This window comes from Rattus norvegicus, chromosome 19 (genome assembly GCF_021556685.1).
Source record: "Rattus norvegicus strain SHRSP/BbbUtx chromosome 19, alternate assembly SHRSP_T2T, whole genome shotgun sequence".
Lineage (NCBI taxonomy): Eukaryota > Metazoa > Chordata > Mammalia > Rodentia > Muridae > Rattus > Rattus norvegicus.
Window position 1 is genome coordinate 21,451,557 of NC_141552.1, and position 25,788 is coordinate 21,477,344.

At 43.0% G+C, this 25,788-nt stretch overlaps 1 protein-coding gene and 1 non-coding gene across 7 annotated transcripts; both read left to right on the top strand.

The window, feature by feature from the left end:
* Positions 1–273: 273 nt before the first annotated feature.
* On the top strand, positions 274–16,179 carry LOC147999085 (disks large homolog 5-like). 6 transcript variants are annotated; one of them, XM_087596103.1, is made up of 8 exons: positions 277–453; positions 1,680–1,746; positions 9,258–9,317; positions 11,432–11,537; positions 12,603–12,762; positions 14,021–14,164; positions 14,796–14,958; positions 15,675–16,179. In XM_087596103.1, exons 3-8 carry the CDS (start codon positions 9,306–9,308, stop codon positions 15,702–15,704), a joined length of 615 nt encoding a protein of 204 aa, XP_087452229.1. In that variant the 5' UTR covers positions 277–453; positions 1,680–1,746; positions 9,258–9,305; the 3' UTR covers positions 15,705–16,179. The 6 variants fall into 6 exon arrangements, with proteins under 6 accessions (XP_087452234.1, XP_087452229.1, XP_087452230.1 ...); XM_087596104.1 differs by lacking the exon at positions 9,258–9,317 and adding an exon at positions 958–1,025 and having other exon boundaries at positions 283–453; XM_087596107.1 differs by lacking the exon at positions 9,258–9,317 and adding an exon at positions 958–1,025 and having other exon boundaries at positions 283–453; positions 12,606–12,762.
* Positions 16,180–25,162: 8,983 nt separating this feature from the next.
* LOC147999086 (U6 spliceosomal RNA) lies at positions 25,163–25,269 on the top strand. The gene has a single exon (XR_015644383.1). It is a non-coding gene; the product is annotated as a U6 spliceosomal RNA (small nuclear RNA).
* The last annotated feature ends 519 nt before the right edge of the window (positions 25,270–25,788 follow it).

The window sequence follows — 25,788 nt, forward strand, 5'->3', positions numbered from 1 at the left end:
ACCAGGAAGTGCACACCATAGCAAAGGGAGAGGATGGCACAGAGACCTATGCTATGGGTTAAAGGGCACGGAAAGGCCACCTTGAGCACAGGGGTCAGACACCTCTTTCACAAACAAGGCAAAGGTCAAGGCTCTCAGCTCTGGGAGCCTAAAGGGCTCTGTGGCTCCTAAGCCCTGCAGCTGCAGCCAGAAGCAGCACTGAACAGGATGTAAATGCTGAGTATGGCGATGTCAATAAAACTTTATTTACAAAACCAAATTGGTGGTAGTGGTGGTGGTGGTGGTGGTGGTGGTGGTGGTGGTGGTGGTGGTGTCGGCGGACTGGTTCATTTCAAAGCATGCTGGAGTGGCATGGCCACTGAGCATCGGGAAACACAGAAAGGAATGCGACCGGACGCAGGGCTCCCAACACCCTAGACGTCGACCTATGGCACTGGAACAGGGTCCCTGAAGGTAAGTCTGGACAGTCAGATAAGGTAAGTACAATTTATTACAAGGAAATGGGACAAGATAAATCTTCTCTTCATCTCGCTATGCTTAAGCATCTTTAAGAGTGCAGGGAATTCATGTCTATCAGTCTGGTTTAGAAAAGTGTTTAGAGACAGCAAGAGTACACTCCATGGTTCCCTTACGAGGGTTCCAGGGATTCTGATATCTGGGTCGAAGTGAAAGTTAAGGAGAAAAAGGCTGTCGGGCAGGGCAAAAAGTTTCCAATTTCTGGTCTCTTTGGGCTGTAATTTTTACTGTGTTCAAGGCCATGAATGCAGACAGGGTAATAACGAATACAGAACAAGAAGCTAGAGCTTCATTAAGACAAAACGAAAGTAAAAGTTTTGCCCTCTGCACCACTGCCTGAAGCAGGTTTTTCTAAGTCATTTCCCGAGGATGGCATGTTGACCATTAGATTCACAAGATGATAATGACGAATTCACCTGCTTTTTCTTTTCCTATAATTAGGCCAGCATCGATTCAAGGTGTGGCCCAACCGACTTATTATAAAGGATGATACTGGTTGGTTGAAAAAGGTAGTAGCTTTCTATGAACCATATATTAAGTTTTTATGTATATTAAAATTAACATTGGAAAGAACAATGGTAGGAGAGGTAGCTGGAGGACAACTGCTGCAAATGCTTGCTTTTGAAAATGCTAATGAAGAGTACAGGAGAGCATTATTACCTATAAAGGAGGCTGGGGATATTAATGCTTATATGAAGGCATGCAAGGGTATCTTTTCTGAAAATGGAAAGATGCATATTTGGCACGTATTGATCCAGATAGAGTTATTAAATTATATGTTTAAATACTCTTGAATATCCTACAGGCACTTTCGCTCAGGATGAGTTGCCTTTAGAATGGGTTTATATTAAATAAAACTTTAACCAAACATTAACAATTAATGAGGAACAAATTTCTTTAATTATTCAGCAAGGCATACAAAGACCTGTTACTCTGTGGGGATATGATTGTGCTGCTATTGTTTTCCCATTAAGCAAAGATAAAGGGGAATATTTAATGCAGATGTCTGAGGTTTTTCAATTAGCCATGATTTCTTACACTGGAAATGTTGAATTTCATCCTCTCCATAGTAAATTGTGGGATTGCTTTAAAAAACAAAAAAAATTTGATAAATACACTAATTTCTGTTGATCCATTACCATCAGCCCTTACTGTGTTTACAGATGGCTCTAAGACCAAGATGGCTTATTGGACCAAAGATTAATTTTGGGGACAAGAATCTTCTTTTGGGTCAGTACAACAAAATGAATTATTAGCGGTAATTAATGTATTCCAGGATTTTACTCATGATGTAAAAATATTATAGCTGAGTCCGCTTATGTTGTAGGAGTAGTACAGAATATTGCGACTGCTGTTGTTTCTACATCTAAGCCTATATTAAATGTTATTCTCACATATTAAAGGACTATTGTTATTATGAAACTCTAGAATATTCATTACACATACTAGATCACATTCAAAATTTCCAGAATCTTTAACACTTGGCAATCATATGGTAGATCAATTAGTGGCATTTGCTACCCCAGAAGAACACAGTCATAATCATGCCAATACAGGATATTTACATATTAAATATAAGATTCCCTATTCTCAAGCCAAACAAATTATTGCTAATTGCCTATGTGTCAGTCTTCACGTATAAAATGTATTCCATCTCAAATTAATCCCAGAAGGATGCAACTTCATACATCGTGTCAGATCGATATAACCCATATTTCTGAGTTTGGTCGCCTTTCACATATAGATGTAAGCATAGAAAATTTTCCAAATTTGTGTGGGCTACACCATTGCCAGGAGTACGCACTGCTCATGTTATACAGCATCTATTGGAAACTTTTGCTGTTATGGGACTGCCTTCTAAAATTAAAATTGATAATGGACAAACATATATTTCTTATCAATATAAACAATTTTGTCAACGATATCATATTGTACATATTACTGGTACAGAACACAATACACAAGGACAAGCTTTTGTGGAAAGAATTCACCATACCCTGAAATGACAAATTATAAAATTAAAAAGGGGGAAAAGAGATGGCCTTATGCAACCTGAATGGAGTTTGCAGACCAGTCCCAGGGCTATATTGGCACAAGCATTATACGTTATTAATTTTCTTAATTTACCACAAGGTGAAGTTATATCAAGAGCCAATAGACACTTTGTTGAACTTCCCCCAAGAAGGCATGGAAAAGACAGTATGGATAAAAATTGCCTGGGATGCTGAATGGCAGGAAAGGACATCATTGTATATAGGGGAGAGGGTTTTGTCTCATTACAGGATGGGAGACTATTCTGGTTACCCGGGAGATGGATCCAAGCACAGAATAATAAGAACTGCTCCCTACCCTCAAAGGAATCCAGTTAAACCAGCTACATTTTCTCCTGATGGATGTTCTCAGGAGATGAGGAGGTGTCCTCCATTACTGAGGCCCTGGCTTCTCTTAGTGTCCACAAACAACAATGGATAAGGATCCGTGTAGTGACAACCCTATTACCTATGTGGGGTCAGGTGAAGCGATTAAGCACTGAAAGGAATAATTTTGTCTCCTTCAGGAAAGTCCTTTACGGCTGAGCACTTATTCTTAGCAATGTGTGTTTTACTCATGGTTTCTTCTGCTGCGGACAATGCCAGTTATCGGGCTTATATTGCTTATCATGATGAAATCCTACTACTTTTCTGTTAGTAAATATATGGATAATGACACAGAACATGATTGGAAGTTAATTCAAGCCTATTTAGAGGGTAATGAAAGTGCTTCAAAAGTAATTAATGCCTTGAAATATGATGTTCGAATGTCTTTTGGTAAACAGCTAGAAGATATGGAAAAGCGAAATTATTGGCTGATCAATTGACAGGATTAGATCCCAAGGCTTGGCTTCAAAGGATTTTCCATAGCATGGGAGGAGCTAGTTTTGCCATAATCTTATGTACATTATGTATTATGTTGCTTTATTTTTACATGACTAAACCCCTACAAGGACCTTTAGCTATGTTATGTAAAGTGTTACTTTAAAACAAAAGAAAAAAGAAGGAATTGTTAAGACATAGAGATGCAGCTCCCAGGCAGGGTCAAGAAAGGCCTGGTGCCAGATTCAAGTAGGGGCTGGAATGCCGCCCTGGAGAAGAAAATGTTTTTCTCACTTGGTCTTAAATTATGTTCTGCTGTGTCCCGTTTTGTGGAAGTGGTTCTAACGCTCTCTTGGTAATGGTGAGTATATTTTGATTATAATAAGAGAGGTTATTTGTTATATGAATATTTTTAGAAGAAGCTTTCGTTTATTCGTCTTTCTTTGTTTAATCTTCCCTCATTGTTCCTGGTATCCTGGGAATAATGATCTTATGGTATCTTGACACAATGAAAATTGTAGTAATGCATATTCTTAGCTTAATAAGGATTAATAAAGCTTACAACTGCGTGCAGTTTCTTATGCCTTTGCTCTGCACCCCCTGTGTCCTGGGGGTATGCGACCATACCCAGGGCCCCAACTCACTACACATTGACAATGGGTCACCGCACAAAACACAGAAGCATCTACCTTAGTCAAAAATGGACATTTTATTGAATGCACACACTAACACTGATTGATCACATCCATAGCTAAGATACTAGGGGCAGATCCGTGGCCCAAAATACATTCTTCTAAACCTATGAAGCGAAAGAAAGAAAGAAAGAAAGAAAGAAAGAAAGAAAGAAAGAAAGAAAGAAAGAAAGAAAGAAAGAAAGAAAAAAAGAAAGAAAGGAAGGAAGGAAGGAAGGAAGGAAGGAAGAAGAAAAAACACAAAAAACTTAAGCTTCTCATAGGAACTTCGCAGGAAGTGTTGTCTGGCGGTCAGTTCTGATTAGGCCATTTTAGATGAAACAGTGCATAGTGACCCTTAATGTGATGGGCCCTATATAAAGCTTTTTGCAATATTGGAATTTTAACAAACCTCATCCAGAACATACAGCAGAGGCAAGGATGTGATCACCATGTCCTTGCTCTCTATCAGGTTATTTTTCTGTTTCCTTGATTGTCAGGCATAGAACAGCAACAATCTGAAATAGCTGGTAGACATGGAACAAAGTGGCTAAAACTATAGTTGTGGGTTACACACCTCAACTGTCAATGGCTAATGCTGTCCTCAGAGACCTCGGAGGCCCCTCTTGTAAGACTATCTATTGGAAAGTGGAAGCAGGTTTATCTGAGTTCAAAGTGAACCGGGCCAGCCAGGAAGAGGGCAACATGGGATGCTTGAGACCCTGTCTAAAACCAGCACAAAAACCAACCCTTCATTCAAAGCATCATCTATTAATTCTTTATTATTTACCACTTTCTCCCTACCAGCCTTTCAGCCTGGAATGGTAGAAAAGGACTGGGAATGTTCCTTCTATTCTAAGGACCTTGATCTCTCTTTCCTTAGGTCCACATTAAGAACACATGCAAATGGGTATCACCATCTGAACAACTTAGTATCATCTACTCAGTATATCTAGCCTAATACTGTGCTGTGACAATCTCAAGCTTCCTTGAGTTTCGCTGAACTAGCAAGAAGTATGAAGTACTGAGGCCACACCCCAGTGATCCTTTCAAGGGGTTAGAAGAAAGCCATGAGAGATGCTCCACTTCTTTGTCCTTAGATTAAATCACATTGACACAATGTGGGTGGACTATTTAACCAGACATGTTTCTCCCAACCCCACCTTTCTGAGTTCTGACCATGGCAGAATTCATGCCCCACCACCCTAGATATTGAGTTTTGTGATATGTAATTATTATTTAAACCTATGTATTAAATTTTGTCATTTTGTTAATTTTTGTGGTTTTCCCAGTCTTCTTTGATTAACTTTCCTAGTTTTATTAATTTATCCCCTGTGTTCTCTGGTATTTTGTCCTTCCCTTCAAACTAAAGTATTCCTTTTAGGATCCTCTACAGAGCTGTCTTACTGGTTACTCATATTTTGTTAAATTTATTTTTAGTATGCATTCGTCAGCACAGTAGCTGGGCAGCTGCCTGCCCTCCATGGTATCAGATCTACTTTCCAAACAATAACGCTCAACTCTTACAGGCTGTGTAGCATCTTGACTGTTTTTGTTCCACTTGGACAGCCCTCAGGACCAGGCTCTCCTCTCCCTTAACCATGGCTGCTGTCCTCTTCCTCTCTCCTCTCCTTCACACACGTTCTTCCTTTATTCTCTGGCAGCTTCTTCTTCCTTCTTCCCTCCTCATGATCCTCTTTAGCAAAGCCCTCAAAGCTCCCCTCCCCCATCTCTCTGCTGTGCAGCTGTTGGCTGTTGGCTTCTTTATAATCACAGTTAACTGGGAACACGGTCAGTTATTTGGGGTTAACCAGTCCTGAGTTCCACAAATTAGCATTAAAATACAATCAGAATTAGGCCAATCCACTACAGGGATTTTTGTTTGTTTGTTTGGTTGGTTTGGTTTAATTTTCATTTACCTTTTTACTTGTTATTTTATTTTTGGCTATTTTTTATTAATCGGTTATTTTATTTATTTACATTTCAACTGTTGTCCTGCTTTCCAGACTCCCCTCATCAAACCTTACATTCCATTTCTGCTCAGCTTTGCCTATGTGACAGTGCTCCTGCACCCACACATATCCATCCCCACCTCACACCTCTAGGATCTGCCTTTGGTGGGGCTACAGGCCTCACCTTGAACCATAGAGCATCCTTGCATACAGTTTGGCTGGCAGTTTGGCCCCTGGGAGCTTGGGGATTAGGGAAAGAAGATCTGTTCAGATATTAAAGCCAATGATTGCTGCATTCTCTTCTTTTTCTGGTTATAGGTGAAATTATGTTTGTGTGCTTCTCTTTTTTTAAATTATTGAGAGAAGATTAATTTCTTGGTTTTTCTTGGGTATAGTTTAGTTCATTGTCTTGGAGTTTTCCTCCTATTAGCCTCTGTTGTGCTTTCTTACAGAAAAGAATTCTTTAAATTTGGTTTTGTCATGAAATATCCTGGTTCCTCCTTTTATGGTGATTGATGATTATGCTGGATATAGGAGCCTGTGTCTGTATTACATCTGCCCAAGATTTTCTGACTTTTAGAATCTCTGTTGAGAAGTCTGGTGTAATTCAGATACGTCTCAATCTATTTGTTACTAGATATTTATACCTTACCCCTTTTAATGTTCTTTCTTGATCTGTGCATTTAGTGTTTTAATTATTATGTGAATGGAGGAATTTTTCTGGTACAAGTAGTTTGATGTTCTGTAGGCTTGTTGTACCTTTATTGCCTTTTCTTTCTTTACCTTATGAAAGTTTGCTGCTATGATTTGTTGAAGGTGTTTACTGGATCTATGAACTAGAAATCTTAATTCTCTTCTCTATCTATTATCCTTAGGTTTCAACATTTAATTGTGTCCTGAAATTCATGGATGTTTTGGATTCAATAAACCATACATGTTTATCTGAGATGGGTGTTTTGTGCTTTGTGGGATGACCTCCTTGACCCCAGGCTGCATGAAGAATCTCAGCTGACAATGGGGACATAAATCATGAGTTTGTGTAGCAAGACCCAGGCCTCTTCCAGGTTCTTAGATATTAACTGAGAACCTCAAATACAGTAGTAATGTGATAGTGTGGTGTGAATCTAGTTACTCTTCTCTATTTTGATATAGATGACTCTTTTTGTGTCATGGTCAGCTTATAATGACTAGAAGACCTAAGCTTGAGAATAACCAAAGACTACATTGCTTCTCTAGCAGCTGAGCTTTTAAAAGCCCTGGTGTGACAGCAACTTTTGGTGGACATTCTGGAATATTCCTTCTGTACTTTAACTCTCTGTGTCACTTCCACCATCAGTAAGTTAGTTCAATTCCATAAATTGAAAATCCATCACCTGGAAGAAATACTCTTTTTTTTTAAAGATTTATTTATTTATTTATCATATACAAGTACACCGTGACTGTCTTCAGACACACAAGAAGAGGGCATCAGATCTCATTACAGATGGTTGTGAGCCACCATGTGGTTGCTGGGATTTGAACTCAGGACCTCTGGAAGAGCTGTCAGTGCTCTTAACCACTAAGCCATCTCTTTAGTCCAAGAAATACTTTCTGAATATGATCTGATATTGGCCATGGAAAAGGGTAGCTTGAACTGTCCCACATAGGTTCTGGGCCTGCACAGGCCTGCTCTCCAAAAGAAACCTGTGTTCACAGCTGTTGGCTGGCTAAGAAAGATTTCACGAGACGTGATACACAGCCCTCGGACTTCTGCTTCAGTCATCTGCACAATTTTTCCCGGACGATATCCTCATACCTCCAGCAGGCGGGTGATGAAGCTGTCCACTCTCAGCTCCCCTTCAGCCATCTTGTGGGCACCAGACTCTCCTCCCTGCAGCAGGAACAAGGGCTTCTCCATGGTGGCTGCAGCAGCAGTGGTGGTTTGGCATTCTCACCTAGGAGGCCCTATGCCTTTCTACCCCAGTTCCAACTCACCTCAGGTCCGGGCCTTCCCCCCATCCACTTCCCACGGAGCAGGGAGAGCAGCACCCACTAGAAATAAAAGGGAAGCCCTTGGTCCTGCCAAGACTGAACCCCCAGTGAAGGGGCTTGTTGGGGGGAGGGTGGTAATGGTGGGAGGATGGGGAGGGGAACACCCATAGAGAAGGGGAGGGGGAGGGGTTAGGGGGATGTTTGCCTGGAAACCCAGAAAGGTAATAACAATTGAAATGTAAATAAGATATACCCAATTTAATAAAGATGGAGAAAAAAATAGAAAGAAAAGGCACACATTTAAAACAGAAGAATATGGACCCTAATTTTAAACCACAGCTCTGTCAATTAACTATACCTTAAGGAAGCTCAGAAAAGCAGGCCAAACAATTAATATTTTCTCGGTTTAAGTAAATAATAATGTCCGTTTCTTGCTATTGTGGAGGGAATTAAATAGATAATATGTAATCATGGAAGTTTTGAAGTACCATCCATTTTTCTGTTCATTAAATTAATCTTACTCATTTCATTGATCAAATATGTATGTTTTCCGTTTCACAGTTATATGTATAATAAAACCAGTATAAAAACCTTCAGAATATTCAGTTATTATAGATATTTGTCATTTCTTACAGAGGGCAACTATGATTGACTACACCCAATTCTATAAAAAACAAAACTCAGGAAACCTGGCCCTTGGCAGCATGAATCAAAAATATCTCGGATGGTGGGGCATGAATTCTGCCAAGCAATGAACTCAGATAGGTGGGGTTGTGAGGAAGATGTATGGTTGAATAGCACACTAGATTCACGTTGTATCATCTTGATTTAATCTAAGGACAAAGAAGTGCAGTATCTCTGATGGCTTTCTTCTAACCCCTTGAAAGGTTCACTGGGGATTGACCTCAGTTCTTCATTCTGCTTGCTGGGGCAGCAACACTCAGGGAAGCTTGAGATTGCCATAGGCACAGTATTAGGCTAGAAATGCTGAGTAGGTAATATTAAGTTATTCAGATGGTGATACCCATTTCATTTGTTCTTAACGTGGACCTAAGGAAAGACAGATCGAGGTCCTTAGAATACAAAGATCATTTCCAGTTCTTTTCTACCTTTCCTGAATGAAAGACTGGTTGGCAGAGAATGGTAAAAATTCAAGAATTGGTAGATGATGCTTTGAATGGAGGGTGGGTTTCAGTGCTGGTTTTAGACAGGGTCTCAATTACCCCATCTTGTTCTCTACGTTGCTCGTCAGGTTCACTTTGAGCTCAAATAAAGCTGCTTCTACTTTCCAACAGGTAGTCTTACAAAGGGGCCTCCAAGGACTGTGAGGACAGCATTAGCCAATGAGAATTGAGGTGTGTAACCCACAACTATAGCTTTATCTGAAAGACCCTCAGACAGAGGAGACTCTCGCTCCAGTCCTGAGGACAATCACCACCCCATGAACACACAGGACTCAGTCTTGATGTAAAAACAAGAGGTTTACTTTGGGATACCAATGCACTGGGGCTCGACACGGTCCTCACGCAGGAGGGATGTGAGGAGCCTCAAACAACAGAAATATACAGCTTAAATAGTCAGTTAAGATTACACAGTTTCCTTAGCTCAGCTATTTCGTGCCAAGGATAACTAGGTAGATGTTTCTTGTCCTGGAATTCCTGGGATAAGGCCGTAACCACATCAATGCAGCTATTTCAGTACGAAGGACATCTGACTTGATATATGTTTTCTTATCCTGGGGTTCCCAGGACAAGGACCAAGGATATCTGTCTTGTCAGGTGTTTCTCTTCTGGAGTTCCCAGGACAAGGCTATAGCGATGTCAGCCTATAGCACAGCTGCATTCAGTACCAAGGACATCTCACTTCTATAGTGGTCAGTCAGCTTCCCAGAGATGTTTCCTGTCTTCTAATTGCCCTGCAGTAAATATGTTCTGTACCCTCTGTTCTTATGGTCCAGCAGCTTCCTAGAGAGTGGGTGGGAATGTGCTTTCTGTACTTTCTGTTCTATTGTCTAATGTGTAGGGGCTAAGCGAGGGCCACCTTAAAAGATTCTCATTCGTAAGAAATGGCTGTACTGATATCAAACGGGCATCTTTCATATCTACTTTCTTCCAAGTCTACCAGCCATCTCAGATTGTTGCTGTAATATGCCTGACAATCAAGGACATAGAAAAATAACTTGATACACGGCAAGGACATTGTGATCATATCCTGTGTTGTTATGTATGTTCTGGATGAGGTTGGTTAAAATGACAATATTGCACAAAGCTTTATATAGGACCCATCAAATTAAGGGTCACTATACACTGTCATAGCTAAAATGGCCTGGTCAGAAGTGACCACTGGATCACTCTTCTGTAACTTCACATGAAAGGCTTGTGCTTTTTGTGTTTTTTTATTTTTCTGTTTTTTCTTATTTATTTATTTATTTATTTATTTATTTATTTATTTATTTATTGTTTTATATGTTGTCAGGAAGATAGTTCAAGTCATGGATCTGCCACCAAAATATGAGCTTTGCTACCAATACTGTAAACAGTATTAGTGTATGCATTCAATAAAATAACTTGGTTTTTTTTTTTTAAGTAGGATAGATGCTTTTGTGTTTTGTGGGGTGATCCATGAAACAGGAGTGAAGATGCTTGTTTCTTACTCTGTCCACTGAGTTATGTCTCTAGGCTTGTCCTACTCCTTTGGCTGTATCCCACCCAACATCTGCTGACTATTTTATTTTTCAGATGAAATCACACGTTATAGCTTAGAGAGGCCTGTAAGCAATCCTACTTTGGTAACTTAAGTGCAAAGAGGAGAGCCCCACACTCAGCCTGAGGGTGCATTCACTGGTGGATCCAATATTTCAGTTTCCTCTGCTAACAGATCACCACATTGTTGCCAGGACCATAATGAATGCAATTCTTTCTCCTAAGGAATCTGGTGGCAACTGTCAAATGTTAAGCACAAAGCTTCAGGTTGTACCTATAACACACACCCACATCGCAACCTACCCTACAGGCTATTTCTGGGTGTGATTTCATGCACCTGCACATGATGAGACAGGAGACCTCTTTGGCTACTTATAGGAACTGGTGTGATTCCTCAGTAATCTTTAATGGGTAATATTGCTGACTGAGGAGAATTTGAGGTAGGATGAAACATTTCTGTGCAGGGATTGGGGAGGAAGCACTCATTTAGAAACATAGCAATGACTTAGGTTTTTCCAATCAAGCCTAGAGCCAAATTTGGCTTTGGAAGCATGTGGTGCTCAGTGGCTATGCCACAGGGAAGTCCCCTGAAAAGGGTCCATCAGCTTTTGCTCAGTACAGGGAGAACATTAGCAAGGAGGCAAAGTCTGTTATCCATGACATCAGCCGTCCCTTCGTGGACATTCTATTGTCTCCTAGAGAGACCTTGGAATCCCTGTGATGTCACCAGTATCGTTGTGACAACCAATCCCTACTTTTTCTCTTAGTGTCCAAAGGATATATCCACAGGCATGTTTGCCCGTCTTCTCAGGCGCTTTGGGAGAGTTGATGTTGATAGAGAAGAGTCTAGAGTGAAGCAAACGAAACCTAAAGGTAATGATGGACACAGGACATGGGGAATGTGGAGTAAGTTCTGGGCAGTGTATGTTGAGCTTCCTCTCAGGGGTGAATGTGGGGGACTTCAGCTGGCCTTTATAGCAATGGGCCACAACTACTGGAACATCTCCACAGATATTGAATTCCATGATTATCACAATTCCTGAAAGTCAGGGTTTTCACATTATTAGTTTCTCCATAACCACATGGAGGATATGGCAATGCCTATGCTATTATTGGGTGAACTTCTAGTCTTTACTTTTACAGTGCATTCGGTATGTTAAATTGATATAATAACACCATAAGTAGTCATGGAGGGTATAACTTTTCTGAATTAAACAGGGCATCAATGTACTTCACTTTCATTGCTTCTTTTAATTCAGTGACTATCTGACAGTAGTAAGAGGGAGAGAACTGTGCTCCTGGCATGACCTTATATTCTTAGAACTCCTTTGACTACCTCTGGCTGACGGGGCCAATCTTACCTTCATATATTAGAGGTTCTGTGTGGCAGATATTTTTCTACAGTAGCCAAACTATATGGAGCAGGTAGAGAAAGAGCCTGTAACCTATTGGCACTTCTGGGGCATTTGTCATTTCAGTAGGGGGAATTAATAAATCTGTTGACCATGTCCTCCCCCTACATGACTTTTTAATGCAAAGTTATTGGATTAGAGTAACAGTGTAGGATATCTGAGTATCCCTGATCAATCAAGTCATTGTGGATGCTGAATTGATGATCTGACTTCTGAAACCAGAGGGGTAGGGTCCTGAAACCAGGTTGTAGCCTGCGTACCTGATAATAATCCTGGAGAAGGCATCTCTCTGGTACTTGTAAGCCTGTGTGGGCGGGCATAGGGAACACCTGGCTGCTTACATCTCTTGGTCTCTATATAGTAGTGGGGGAACTGTGATCCACTTAGGATGCCTCTTTCACATAGACCAAACTCCTTGCAGTGACACTGGCTTCCAAGCATGTTCTCCTGTTTGGACCTCACTGTGGTCTGTGTATGCTCTATGCATTCGCCCCATGAGGGTTCACTTGTGTTCTTCTACCTACAGCAGCCTGCAGACAGACGTCATCCCCTGAAAATGTCCTAAACAAGGTGCAGGCCAACGAGGAAGAGGAGAGGCTGAATAGAGAACTGGAGCTAACTACGAAGGAGAGAAATGAGCTGACAGATCGCCTCCTTTATGTGACAGGTGGATCCATGAGCAAGAGGTATGCATTGCTCCAAACAAACGACCTTGTTCTAAACCTCATCTCCCATAGAGAGGAGATGCAGAACCTGACCCTTACTGAGGAGTGAGATTGAAAATGGACTCTCTGATTCTGCCTGTTGAAAATCTGAACTTGCAATCTGAGTGAAGATTTCAGGGATAAAGTCACTGGAGCATGAGTTCCCAGTGTACAATTGGAAAGCCCTTGACAGGTGGTAGTTTTGCAAGGTTCTAGGTGCTGTGAGTTTGTGGAGAGTGTTTGTACTTGCTAGGAAGGTGACTGAACGCTATCATCTCCTGGCAGCAGCCTTAGGTGACAGGACCCACAGTGTTCATATCAATGCTTAAGTAGAAGGCCTGAGGCTCTGGCCTGCTCCTTCTTGTCTCTGTGCCTTACACTCTGAGACAGTAATGGTGCATGCATTTCTACTGATTCTCATTGTGCTCTTTCCATATTTGTCTCTCTTTCTCATTCTCTGAGTCTGTTTACTTTTCTTTTCTTTTTCTTTTTTTTTTTTTTTTGGTTCTTTTTTTCGGAGCTGGAGAACTTACTTTTTTTTTCTTGTGGGTGTGCCCCAGTTTGTGTGTCTGTGTGTGCACAGGTCTGCATGCATATGCACAACCTTTATATGTTTCTCTATCCCTCCACCTTTGGAATTTAGGGGTCTGTTTTTTGACCTCAGGATTTACCTTTATAATAGTTTCATGGAGGTGTAAGTGCTTTATTTTGGAAGCCCCACTTTCAACAGCACAGTTCTTTGCCTGTGTAGTCACATTTGTCTATACATTTGTATGCCTTGGGCAGATTATAAGTTTGTGGCAATATCTGGTCTCATCTCCAGAATTATGTGTACTGTCTGCCTCTAGAATATTAGTTATTCGGCTTGTAGCATTCCACTTGTCAAAACAGGAAAAATGAAATCAGAGGTTTCTGGATGTGTGTGTGTGTGTGTGTGTGTGTGTGTGTGTGTGTGTGTGTGTGTTTGGGTAAGCTCTGTGGCCTAGGCTCTTGACAGCATAACAGGTTTGAATGCAGATCCAGCCCTCCTGATTGAAAAATGTGAGCCAGGGGACCCTTTATCTGGGTGCTTAGCTTCTGTTGTCCTGGGCACACAATTCCAAGTTTCTGAAGCTGAAGAAGATCCAAATATGTAGAATTCAGAAAGTGTCCTTCCAGGGCTGGGGTAGTACAGGACACAGCCTGAGTTCCTCTAATCCTAAACCTCGATGTTCATTGGGTTCTATCTTCCTGGGGCCAGCCCCTACTTCAGGCCAAATCCATTTTATGAAAACTTGAAGATAAAGGAGAAAGAGGTCATGTCATTACTGCACAACTTAGACACAAAGAACATTGAACATCGTGAGAAATTTCAGGAGCTCAAGAAGGAGATTAACTTCTATCGGTAAGTACTTGTCAGAAGGGCCCATCACTTGTGGAATATCCATTCCCGCCTCTCTTTGTTCTGGACTGGAGAGCCTGTAGCTCTGGGTCCATGTCGTCTGTTGTTTGAATATCACTGTGCCGTGGGTCTTTTGGACTCAGATTCAGTTCCATAAGGGACTGTCAGTTATCACCACAGTGTCTATGCATCTTTAGAAGGCTCTGGATAGAACTACACTGATTCAGGCATCAGAGTGTTATTAGGCCAACCTGCGGCTCTGGGGTCATACCAGGTTTAACAAAGCTCAATGTGTGGACCACATGGTTTACATGACCTCCCTTGGTTCTACTGTTCTCTTGTGGTTATTTGCCGCCTACTAATTGATGTTGCCCCGATGCATTGGGCTCTCATGGGTAGTTGTAGATCCCTTGTTCTTTTGGAGAGACATGGACTCTTATTGGTGCTTGGGTCACAGGAACAATTTATTCTTCCCTGGATTGGCCGTTTGCTGTTTGTGCAGCAGCCTTACATGTATGGAGATGTATTCTTGAAGTCTTTATGGGTATCTGGGTCCTGGTGGACTTTGTGGGATTTGGCAGTTGGAATGGGAGGAAGAAGCTTCAGGATCTTACTATGCAGAGTGTGTTTCCAGCAACCTGCACAGCCGGCTCCTGATGGACCAGGCATGTATGAAGAAGAAGTTGGTCACATTGAAGCAGGAGAGCAAGGAGTTACAGCGATATTTGTTTGAGTTGAACCCGAATGCTGAAGACGAACAGGAGAAGACCAGCAACCTCCAGACCCAGCAAAATGTGGTAGGAAAAAGCAGCTGAGTCAGATTAACAATGTCTGATACCATTTGCCTATTGGATACATCTTTGCTTCCCCTATCATCTTTCTAATCTCCCCACACCCAATCAGTCACCCACCTCATGTGATAGAGTTATTCATGGCTCTGTCTATGCACAAGTATTCTGGGATGTTAACCACTCTCCAGAAACTGAATTATTGGCAATTATACTTCTCTGCCCTTTTTGAAACTGCAGTCCAGAAATGGTGACAGAGGAATAACATATCACATGACTGCATCTCCCTGTCATAGATTGGATGCTATGAAGAGTTTTGAACGAGTTCTTGGTCGTGTGACAAAGGTCATACAGGGGTCATGTGATGGTTGGAAGCACCTTGTAGGGATAAGAACCAAGTGCAAATGGCAAATGAGTCCTGGTCATTGGCTTTGATCTCAGTATCATGTGGCCTTCTCCTTTCTTCCTGCAACCCAGTTAGGTCTCTTCTCCTTTCCCCGTTCTTGGTTTTCACTGGTAGAAGTTTGAGGAGCAGCTTGTTCTCCCACAGTACTGTGAGGGTTGTTGGTGACTTTCCCCAGGCTGCAGAGATATCAGCAATGATTTCAGTGAAAAGATCAGTGCTGTCTCTGCAATGCAGCTGAAGGGACAGAAGGCAGCAACTTGACAGCTGGTATGCGTGTCCCCACCAAATCAGTGTCTTAATAGCTGCCTTCTCCTCCCAGGTCTCAGAAACTGCAGGAGACATGGAATAGGACAGATCCCAGGAAGACAGCCCCCTGAAGAGTGAGTTTCTCTGTCAGGAGTTCCCTGCTGACGACAATCCTCAACAGTCAAAGACTTTTTTGGGGAGAATATTCTTCTTCTCAGTTAATTTCCTCATTGTATAGAGACCCTAAATTTATGTATCCGTATGCCAGCCTGTCTCATTGAGGTCTTTCTCCTCTCTCATACCGACAACACCATTTGAGAGACATCTGAGGGGACTGCCTTGAAATCTCGTGTCCTAGAGGAGAAACAGCACTACAACTGTGTTTCTAAATGTTCATTAAGAAAATGCTGTTAAGAAATATTTTTGGTTATGATTTTCATTGAAGTTTTCTTTTTGTTATATCATAGTTATATATTCTTGTTACTGTTTTTCATTTTTTATACCATTTTAGTTGTTCATTTTATGCCTGTTTTTTGTAAATTGTATTCCTTATGAATAAAAATTGATTTGTAACTCTTGACTCTTATGACCATCTTATTCAAGGGTCCTTTCCCCTCCTGTAGACTTAGAACTGACAGCTAGATATGGATCTTTGCATGGTCCAGTGAATTCAAAGCCACCAAGGGGTACACAGGGTGATGGTGTCTTTTGTGTATGACTTTTTTTATGGAAACACACTTTATGATGTAATCACTGACATACTGTATCCATGCTCTCATGTCTTCTGCTCATCCTAGTCTATATCAGTCTACAACACACATTCCTTATTGACTGTGTGCACCAGATATTGAGTAACACACACTCATGCCTGTAGAGCTGCAGAAAAAATGACAACTTTCACAAAGGAATATAGAATAATCCTAATCGAGAACCATGTGCCTCAGTTTTTCTTACAATACAGCATTATTATTAAACCACAAAGATAATGACCATCAACGTCATTTTGGGAAATAGGTTTTTATAGGTGCTGTTTCACTTGATCATTCATATGCTGTGTTTTTTATTGTTGCTGATTATATTTATTTTTATCATTTAACTCAATGGATCTTTTTTTTTTTCAAATGTATCTGGGCCACTCCTGAGTGCATTTCCCTCATGATCAAAAGAGGGAATAGCATTCCCCAGTGTAGATGATTGTTAGGGACCATGTGGTTCTTCTGAGAGAGAAGCAGATGCTCTAACCTGTGAGTCATCACCACAGCTCCTGTAGGTAGCTTTTGTCCTTCCAGGGCATGTGCTATACTAGATGGATATGATCACCTTCAATTAAGGAGAGAGATCTCAGGAGATGTGTATGTACAGGTGGTTGAGCGGTGCCTGCTCAATGTGGTAGCCTGCTAGGCATCCACACCGGGCTCTGGTGCCTCCACTGCTCATTGTGCATTCAGGATCATCCTCCAGCACCACTCAGTTTCAATTCCAAACAGATCTTTCACTTACTATCGATGATTATATACATTAAGCACATCTGATAAAATACAGAAGAGACTAGCCTCCTTCTACAGGCCAACTTGGCATAATGAATTCTTTTGATAGAAAGCAAGATAATTATCTCAATCTATGCAGCTTAGGGAGGACCTCAAGAGCATCCATATTGAATCCAGACTGCAGCTGTGACCACATGTTTCTTTTCCAGAGCAGGTCTGTGCAAGCCCAGAAGTTAGGTGGGATAGTTCATGTTTCACCTTTTACCTTGAAATCTGTGATTTTATTGAGAAAGTATATTTTCCACGTGACTCATTTCCAATTTATGGAATTAAACTGACTTACTGAGAGTGGAGGTGACTGGGAGAGATTAAGTGAAGAAGAATAATCCAGTATGCCTGCAAACAGATGCTGTCTCATTAGGGCTTTTCAATGCTCAGCAGCTGGAGAAGCAAGGGAGAGGCATTGGTGACTCTCAGGCTTAGGTCCTCTAGTCATTATAAGCTGAGCATGACACACAAAGGGTCATAGGCATCACACTAGAATCTAGTAACTAGATTTAACCAACCTATCACATTAATGCTGTGTTTGGTGGTATTTTTTGCTCTCCTAGAACCTGGAAGAGGCTTGGGGTTTTCTAATCCTACTCATAATTTATTAATCTTCCCAACACTATGTGCTTTGTTCTGTAAATGCTAACAGCGCCATCCAATACCTAGGATATTTTCTACTGACATGTGTGACATGAGACAAAACAGTCCCTGTCATCCCTCACCTCAATAAACTTCCTTAGAGTTCAGTGTAGTTGGAGGGTCCTTCTTTCCTCTCCAAGATCGAGAAACATTTCCAGTCTTCAGACAAGTGTGTCAGCCATTGTCCAGTGACTGTCCTGAGATGTCCACATTGTCAGCTGAGTGAGGGCAGGGCAGGGCAGGGCAGGGCAGGCCAGGGGATTGGGGCAGGGCAGGGCAGGGCAGGGCATTGGGGCAGGGCAGGGCAGGGCATTGGGGCAGGGCAGGGGTTTGGGGCAGGGCACAGCAGGGCAGGGCAGGGCATTGGGGTGGGGCAGGGCGGGGCAGGGCAGGGCAGGGCAGGGGATTGGGGCAGAGTCCATGAGATGTCAGTAGGCAACAGGCCAGCTGGGGCTAGTGTGGGTACAGGGCTTCTAGTGTGGGTGAGAGAGGAGGAAATTAGGAATGGTCAGATTCTGATGCAGCACATAGGCCGGAAGCAGCTTAGATCATCTCAGTGCCATATAGGGACATTGTAGAAACTGATGGGCAGTGTGGGGATGGTAGGATCCCATATAGTGCTCTCTGCAGGTGTCAGGAGAGCATACAGTGGCTCTGTCAGACTTATGACAATCAGGCAGGCACTGGGTGCAAGTGAGAATCATGGGACAAGTCCTGTGTGCAGCCTGGTTTGGGGACATTCCCAGGTGCCCCATGGACTGCAAATTAAAGGCAAAGGACACAGGGAAGCCAGCAATTCCCATGCACAGGACATAAATACCTGTAGAACTTTCTAGAATTTCCATAGACTATCTGTTACTAGTCCTCATTATAGAAGGCACCAACATTCTGCCCTCTACTTCAACTTGGTGAGACAGCTATTCTAACTCCAGCAGGAAGGCCTCAGGGAAGACAGTAAGAACTCGCAGGTGACCCCTTTTACCATTGAAACAGGGTCTTCCTATGGAGCCCAGAGTGGCTGTAGGATACTAATGCTCCTGCCTCACAGTGACTAGAATTCCAATCCACCCTCAAGAGCAGTTGATTCATCACTAGATCAGACTAAGGACATGTGAGGCCCCAGGGTGCTAGGATTACAAGGGTCCTAGTAAGTTTCTCCAGCCTAAATTACAACCTGAGTCAGTGCTGCTATTTGGGACACTGCCTGATGCCCAGTGACATCACACCTTGGAACTCTTTTTCAAAAATAAGCTGTTATAGGAATGAAGTAGCCACACAATAAACATTGGTCTGGACACTCCTAGGTCAAGAATCCCCTGTTGGAAATGCCTTGGATCGCAAAATTTTAAATTCTAGATCCTTCTGGGTTTTAGAAGATTTATAAATACAAAAAAAGAAAGATGGGCATAGTAATTTAAGCCTGTGATCCCAGTCATGGGAAACTGAGTCAGAGTGATGGAAGACTGTAAGTTCCAGGCCCACCTGTGTTTCAAGAAAAAAAAAAGGCATGGTGAAGATTCCACTCAAGTGGAAACCAAAAGGGTTTCACATGGGCCCTGCCATCCACTGGTCACTACATCCACTCTCATCACCACAGCCACAGGCAGACACTGGGGAACATTTCCCACTGTCTCTCTTTGGGATGCAATCCACCCCATGATTCTATGTGAGGAATCCCCCAAAGGTTGCATCATGTGAGGGACCTAGAAAGTTCCAGGATTGGGAGAATTTAGGAGTTTATAATTAAGGATGATCTACAGCTGTGGCAAAGCCTTTTCCCACCACATGGCAGCCCTAGGTTTGCCCCCAACAGTAAAAATAAAATCCCCCAAAATAATTCAAACAAAATGTCCTGAAGCCTGCGCCCTGACCAGTCTCTTCAAAAGTGCCAGGAACCTGGGTCCACATTTAGGACCCAGCACGACCTCTGTGACCCATGAGAAGGGATCTAATATGGGAATTAGTACAGTATGACTTATCCTTGTGGATACCTTTGGTGACAATAACCACCTGACCCCTGAAAACCCATCTACCTGGGAGGCTCAGCACTCATGTCACCTAAAAAGCCCAGATCCTAGGGCCAGCATGGGCAGGTGGTGAAGAAAGTTTGTCTCTCGTGAACATCAGTTGCCACTCCTGACTTGACTCTATCCTCAGGAGACAATGTCACCCCAGAAAGTGTGGGTGTCAACGGCTCTTCCCAGGCCAAGGCTGGAATACTGCTTAAGTTCCACAATGCACAGCAGTGCTCACTCTAGAGCTAAATGTTCTACAGCTGAAAGGGGTGGGTGCTCTGCTGGCCATGCCCCTTCCCTGCAGTATTTAGTGCACTCAGAGTGGTGCTTCAGATGTGAGGGACTTCTTGAGGCTACTCCCATGGAGAATGGCAGATTCATCAGAACGGGGCACAGGGTGAGTTCAGAGCACAGCTGGGAGGAATTTAGGGATGCCAAGCCATGACTAAGACCAGATCCTGGGCTGACAGGCAGTTGAGCTGGAGAACTGGCATCCAAAGTGTGACTGCCTGAATTCCTCTTAGACCAAAAGCCCTGGATCTGAGCTACTTTGGTGCGTGCTCCTAAGTGGGGTCCCAGACACAGCTCAGAATTGGGGCTGTGCATGGACTTTGGTGCTGGCAGCAGGTGGCTTAGCCATAAAGTGCCGAGCTTTCCCATCTGTGCCCACTCAAACTCCTCTGTTTCATTTTAGGTGTGTTTGGTATAATTTTGAGACAGGGCATCTTGTAGCAGCCCAACTCGCTTTGAGCAACAATGTAACATAAAAATAACCTTGAATTCAAGATCCTCCACCCCCTCTGTCCCAAGTCCTGGAATTAAGACCTCCAGCTGTGACCATTTTACTGTAGCATAGGATCCATCTGTATTAGAGTGAGCTTTGGAAATACTGGAGCTCCGACTGTTCCTTAGAATTCAGGTTTCCTTAATTCTTAGCAGGAGTTTTGTGATGATGCTGATGAGAGAGTCAGGAGTTACACTGGGAGAGGTAACAGTCCTGGCAGCCCTGAGTTCTCAGTGAAAGTCAAGACAGAAGCCTGCTGATTAGCACCTGAGTGAAAGTGGGAGGATTCAGAGTTCAAGAACAGACTCAGTTACATACCTACGACCATATTGCAACATTTTTGTTTCATTTTTGGCTTGTTTTCTTTGAGACAAGGTGTTAATTTATAGCCCTGGCTGTCCTGGAACTCACAATGCCTCTACCTCCCAACGGATGGAATTAAAGGCATGCGCCAACATGCACTGCCACTAATTAATTTTTAATTAAACATGCTGGCACAATCCAGTAATCCCAGTGCTTAAGAGGCCGAGGCAGGCAGATATCTGGTTTCCTGACAAGTCTGATCTACAGAGAGCCTGTCAGAATAGCCAGGGCCAAACAGAGAAACCCTGTCTCAAAAAATAAACAACAAAATGAATTTGTTTTAAAGAAGAGAGGAACTATTTAACAGAATTAGAGGCAGAGAACCAAAAGGTAATGGACAGTGCAGAGTCTAGCTTCTGAGATGAAAGTGGACACCAGGGGTTAGGGTGGGGATTCTCATCTTGTACTGGGACACAGAGGGTGGCTTCAGGGATGGAAGGCTCAGTCAGTCATTAGTCAGGATTCTCAATCAAGAGGGTGTTGTAAGATCCAAAATGTGTGAGCAGTGTTCTGCATGAGACTAGAAGAACCTGCCTACCTATACAAAACAGCCAATGAAGAGTAATCACAAGCATACATCTGGAGGTCCACAAGAGGTTAACGTCCACCTTAGTGTGGATTATACAGAGCACAGGTGGAGAGGAGTAGAAGAGCTGATGGTGGCTGAGGCAGGAGAGGAGTTCAGGTGTGAATTTGAGCCAGTAAAGGAGCTTGTAGGTCGGGCAGAGCAATGAGAGGTCTAACAGCATAGCTGTTGAGATCCTTCAGATTAATTTGTCTTAAGAGCCTCATGCCATAGCCAAGGACAGGAGTAGATCTGACTATTGGGTGGCTGGGCTCACATAGCCCAACAGGTTTGGCCTTGCATCTGTGAGATTCCAAGTCTCTCCCTTTAGACACAGCCATGGAGAAGGTGTAGCAGTGAAGGTGCAGATGGCTTTGCAATGCTTGGCTTATGGTGTTGAGTACTTCATGCTCCATAGAGCTAGGAAATGTCCTAGAAGCCAGGGAGGCTGAGCATGAGGAAGACAGGTCTCTGGGAGAGAGAAATGATAACCAAAGTCACTAAGAACTTCCTGAATCACAGTGTCTGTTAACCATATATTTTATTTACTTATTTTTATGGGCCTGAGTGTTTCACCTAATAAATGCTTGTGCACCATGTGGTATGTGTGGTGCCCGTGAAGTACAGACTGATTCCCTAGAATTGCAATTACAGGTTAATAGGAGCCACCATGTGGACACTGGGAACTGAACCTTGGTCTTATGCTCTTAGCCACTAAACCAACCATCTCTTCAGCACCACCCCCCAATTGTATAGTCATTAAGATTTAACCATTTGGCCTTCAGTATTTGAATTAATACAGATGTGACAAGAGTTATAGTTAACATGGTGGTTCAGGTATAGACAGGCAGGCATCTCATTGTATACAAAACATGAATCCTTCCTTCCTTTCTTTCTTTCACTTCTTTCTTTCTTTCTTTCTTTCTTTCCTTCTTTCTTTCTTTCTCTCTTTCTCTTTTTGTTTTACTCTTGGAGACAGTGTTGTTTTTTGTGTAGCTGACCTGGAATTAGCTCAGTAGAGGAAGCTGCCTTGAATTCAGAAATCTGTCTGCCTCTGCCTCCCAAGTGTTAGGATCAAAGGCCTGTGCCACCACCACCACACATCCTTCTGTTTAAAGGAAAAATGTAGTCTTACAGGGCAGCATGAATTTAGCCCCGGTATAGACATTTTCCTAGGCCTCAGGAGCTGTAGAGTTCATGAAGGATTTGCTGCCTTACCCTTTAGCCTGGCTAACTATGAGAGCTGCACACCCATGGGTGTTTGCTTCACAAGAGTCTGGAGGATGAGGGTCACAGGCTGAGGTAACTGTGTAGAGCAAAGGATGCTTGGTGAAGGTCAAGTGGGTAAAATGCTGAAATGCTGAGAGAAGAGGCCTATGGTAGGCGCCTCCTACACCTGAGACTTCCAACCCCGAAAAGCAGGGGGTAGAGAGTGAGGATGCAGAGTCCACACAGGTCAGGAAAAGGCCATGTTCCTGAAGCCTCCATGTGTGGTGGACAGGCTCTAGGGCACCATGAGGGAAATCAGGAGCTTCTGGACTTTGTAGAATTACAGGGTTCCATGTTACCTCACATGCCCATGATTTGCCCCCTACTGCATGGAGAAGCCAACACCAGAAGCCTCCAGCTCCCAGCCCTGCTTTTGCCATGTAGGTTTATCCAGAAGAGCTTGGAAGTCCCTGGACCTGGAGTCTCAGGTGGTTGTGAGCCACCTGACCCGGGTGCTGGAGACTGAACTCAAGTCTTCTGCAAGAGCAGCAAAGACCCGTGCGCTGCCTGGCCCAGCCAGGGCTGTGAAATGGTGTTTATTTTCATCTGAACAAGCCCAACAACAGTTTAGGTCCCTAGAAGCCACATAAACCTGGATGCAGTAGAGTCTGTCATCCAGCCCTTCCCACAGGGAGATAGGAGCCTAAAGTGGACAGTCTCTAGGATTAGAGGGAAGGGCTAGCCTAGCATACACAGCCATGGACGAGAGGTAGAAGGTGAGGATCTGTGCTCAGGTTGTCCCTGACCTTTACACAAGCACATGAGTACCTGTACTCACAGAACGCCATACAGACATACGTGAGTAAAGATATAAAACAAACAACATTGAAAATACAATATACTGGGGCTGGAGGGATGGCTCAGTGGTTAAGACCACTGACTGCTCTTCCAGAGGATCTGAGTTCAATTCCCAGCAACCACACTGTGTCATATAACCATTTCTAATCTCATCTTCTACCCTCTACTGTTGTGTCTGAAAACAGGGACAGTGTACTCACTCATATGGACAAAATAAATAGTTTTTGTTTTAATCCTTTTCTAAAAAAAGAAACCCATCTGTGACACATGATCATTGTGTGATTCCAAATGTGCCTAAGTCAGTACAGTCCTATTGCTACATGGTGCACCAGTTGTGTCAGCCTTGGTAGTAGAATGGCACAGTTGAAAAGATGCTGGTCACAGTGACCAGGCAGCCTAGAAAGTTCACCATGAGCAGAGAAGGCTGTGCTGTGTCCTAGTCCTCTACCCCACACTGCCACCTCATCCCTACGAATAGAGCAAAAAAGAACAGATGAGGAATCTTCCAGGTTTCTTTCCTCTTTGATTTCTTTATTAACCTAGCCCCTGTGCTACATGTAAACTTGTCACATCCACTGTCCCATCCCTAAGCCCTCATACCTGTCAGATAAGACCGGAATCTTGCTTTGGGGGGAAGCTCTGGTCCCTCTCTGTCCTAAGAGGCTCTGAGCCATCGCTGAAAGAGAGTCCTCTGAGGATTGAGGGAAGTCCATAGCCCGTACTCTGACTTCCAGGAAGGTTTGAGGAAGGTGGTCCTCTTCTTGTGGTTCCTCTAGTAGGAGCAGCCCACACTTGGGCCCAGCTCCCACTATCAGGAAAAGACAGGTGGCTCTGGTCTTTGCACAGCTCCAGCGGAATGAAGAGTGCATCTCTCCTCTCTCTCTTTCAGGAAGTCTCAGCCTCTGGTGCAGGTGATGTTCCCAAGGCAAAGGAAAGGGAAGTGCAGAGTGAGGACTCCCAGGATCCTTTAAAACATTGTCTGCATTGTCTTCATTAATTTTTCTGTTTAATTTTTATTCCATGTGTATTGATCTCATTGTAGGGGTGTGCATTCCAAAGCATGAGTGTTGAAGGTAGAGGAAAAAGCATGGGAGTCACTTTATCCTACCGTGTGGGGTCCCAGGCTCTGAACCGGGTTGTTGAGCTTGGCTACAACGATCTTTCATACTGAATTTCCTGCTGGCTCTGATTTCAGGGAGAGCGTCTCATAGAGCCCAGATTGGCCAGTAAACTACTGATCATCCTGCCTCAAGTATTGCCATCTAGTTCATGAAAGGGTTGAGTTATTGACACGAGGAACTGGGGATGGGTAGAGGTGCATGACTGAGGCTATCTCTGCTCAGTGGCATGCCTTTGGGGACTGATAGTTTTCATCACTGATATGTCATTTGACTGCAGTGCTCCTCTGGAGAGAAGGAGTCTCTTTTGCCAGGGCATCAGGCTCTCCAGACAGGCCTGGAAGGTGGAGGTCTAGAGGCCAGGCCTGCATTCCTCTTCAGAAGCTGCATTTACCACTCTGGACAGTGCTGTAGAACAGGGTCACATATCCAGTTCTACCCTGAGACCTGCTGATAAAGAATGTCTATCCTGGTGCTCGCTTCGGCAGCACATATAATAAAATTGGAACGATACAGAGAAGATTAGCATGGCCCCTGCGCAAGGATGACACGCAAATTCGTGAAGCGTTCCATATTTTTAGAAATAATTGACTCAACTGTCAAAGATAATGTAAAGCGGAAAAAGCTACTGGTCCAAAACATACAGGAAATCCAGGACTCAATGAGAAGATCAAACCTAAGGATAATAGGTATAGAAGAGAGTGAAGACTCCCAGCTCAAAGGACCAGTAAATATCTTCAACAAAATCATAGAAGAAAACTTCCCTAACCTAAAAAAAGAGACACCCATAGGGATACAAGAAGCCTACAGAACTCCAAATAGATTGGACCAGAAAAGAAACACCTCCCGTCACATAATAGTCAAAACACCAAATGCACAAAATAAAGAAAGAATATTAAAAGCAGTAAGGGAAAAAGGTCAAGTAACATATAAAGGCAGACCTATGAGAATCACACCAGACTTCTCGCCAGAAACTATGAAGGCCAGAAGATCCTGGACTGATGTCATACAGACCCTAAGAGAACACAAATGCCAGCCCAGGTTACTGTATCCTGCAAAACTCTCAATTAACATAGATGTAGAAACCAAGATATTCCA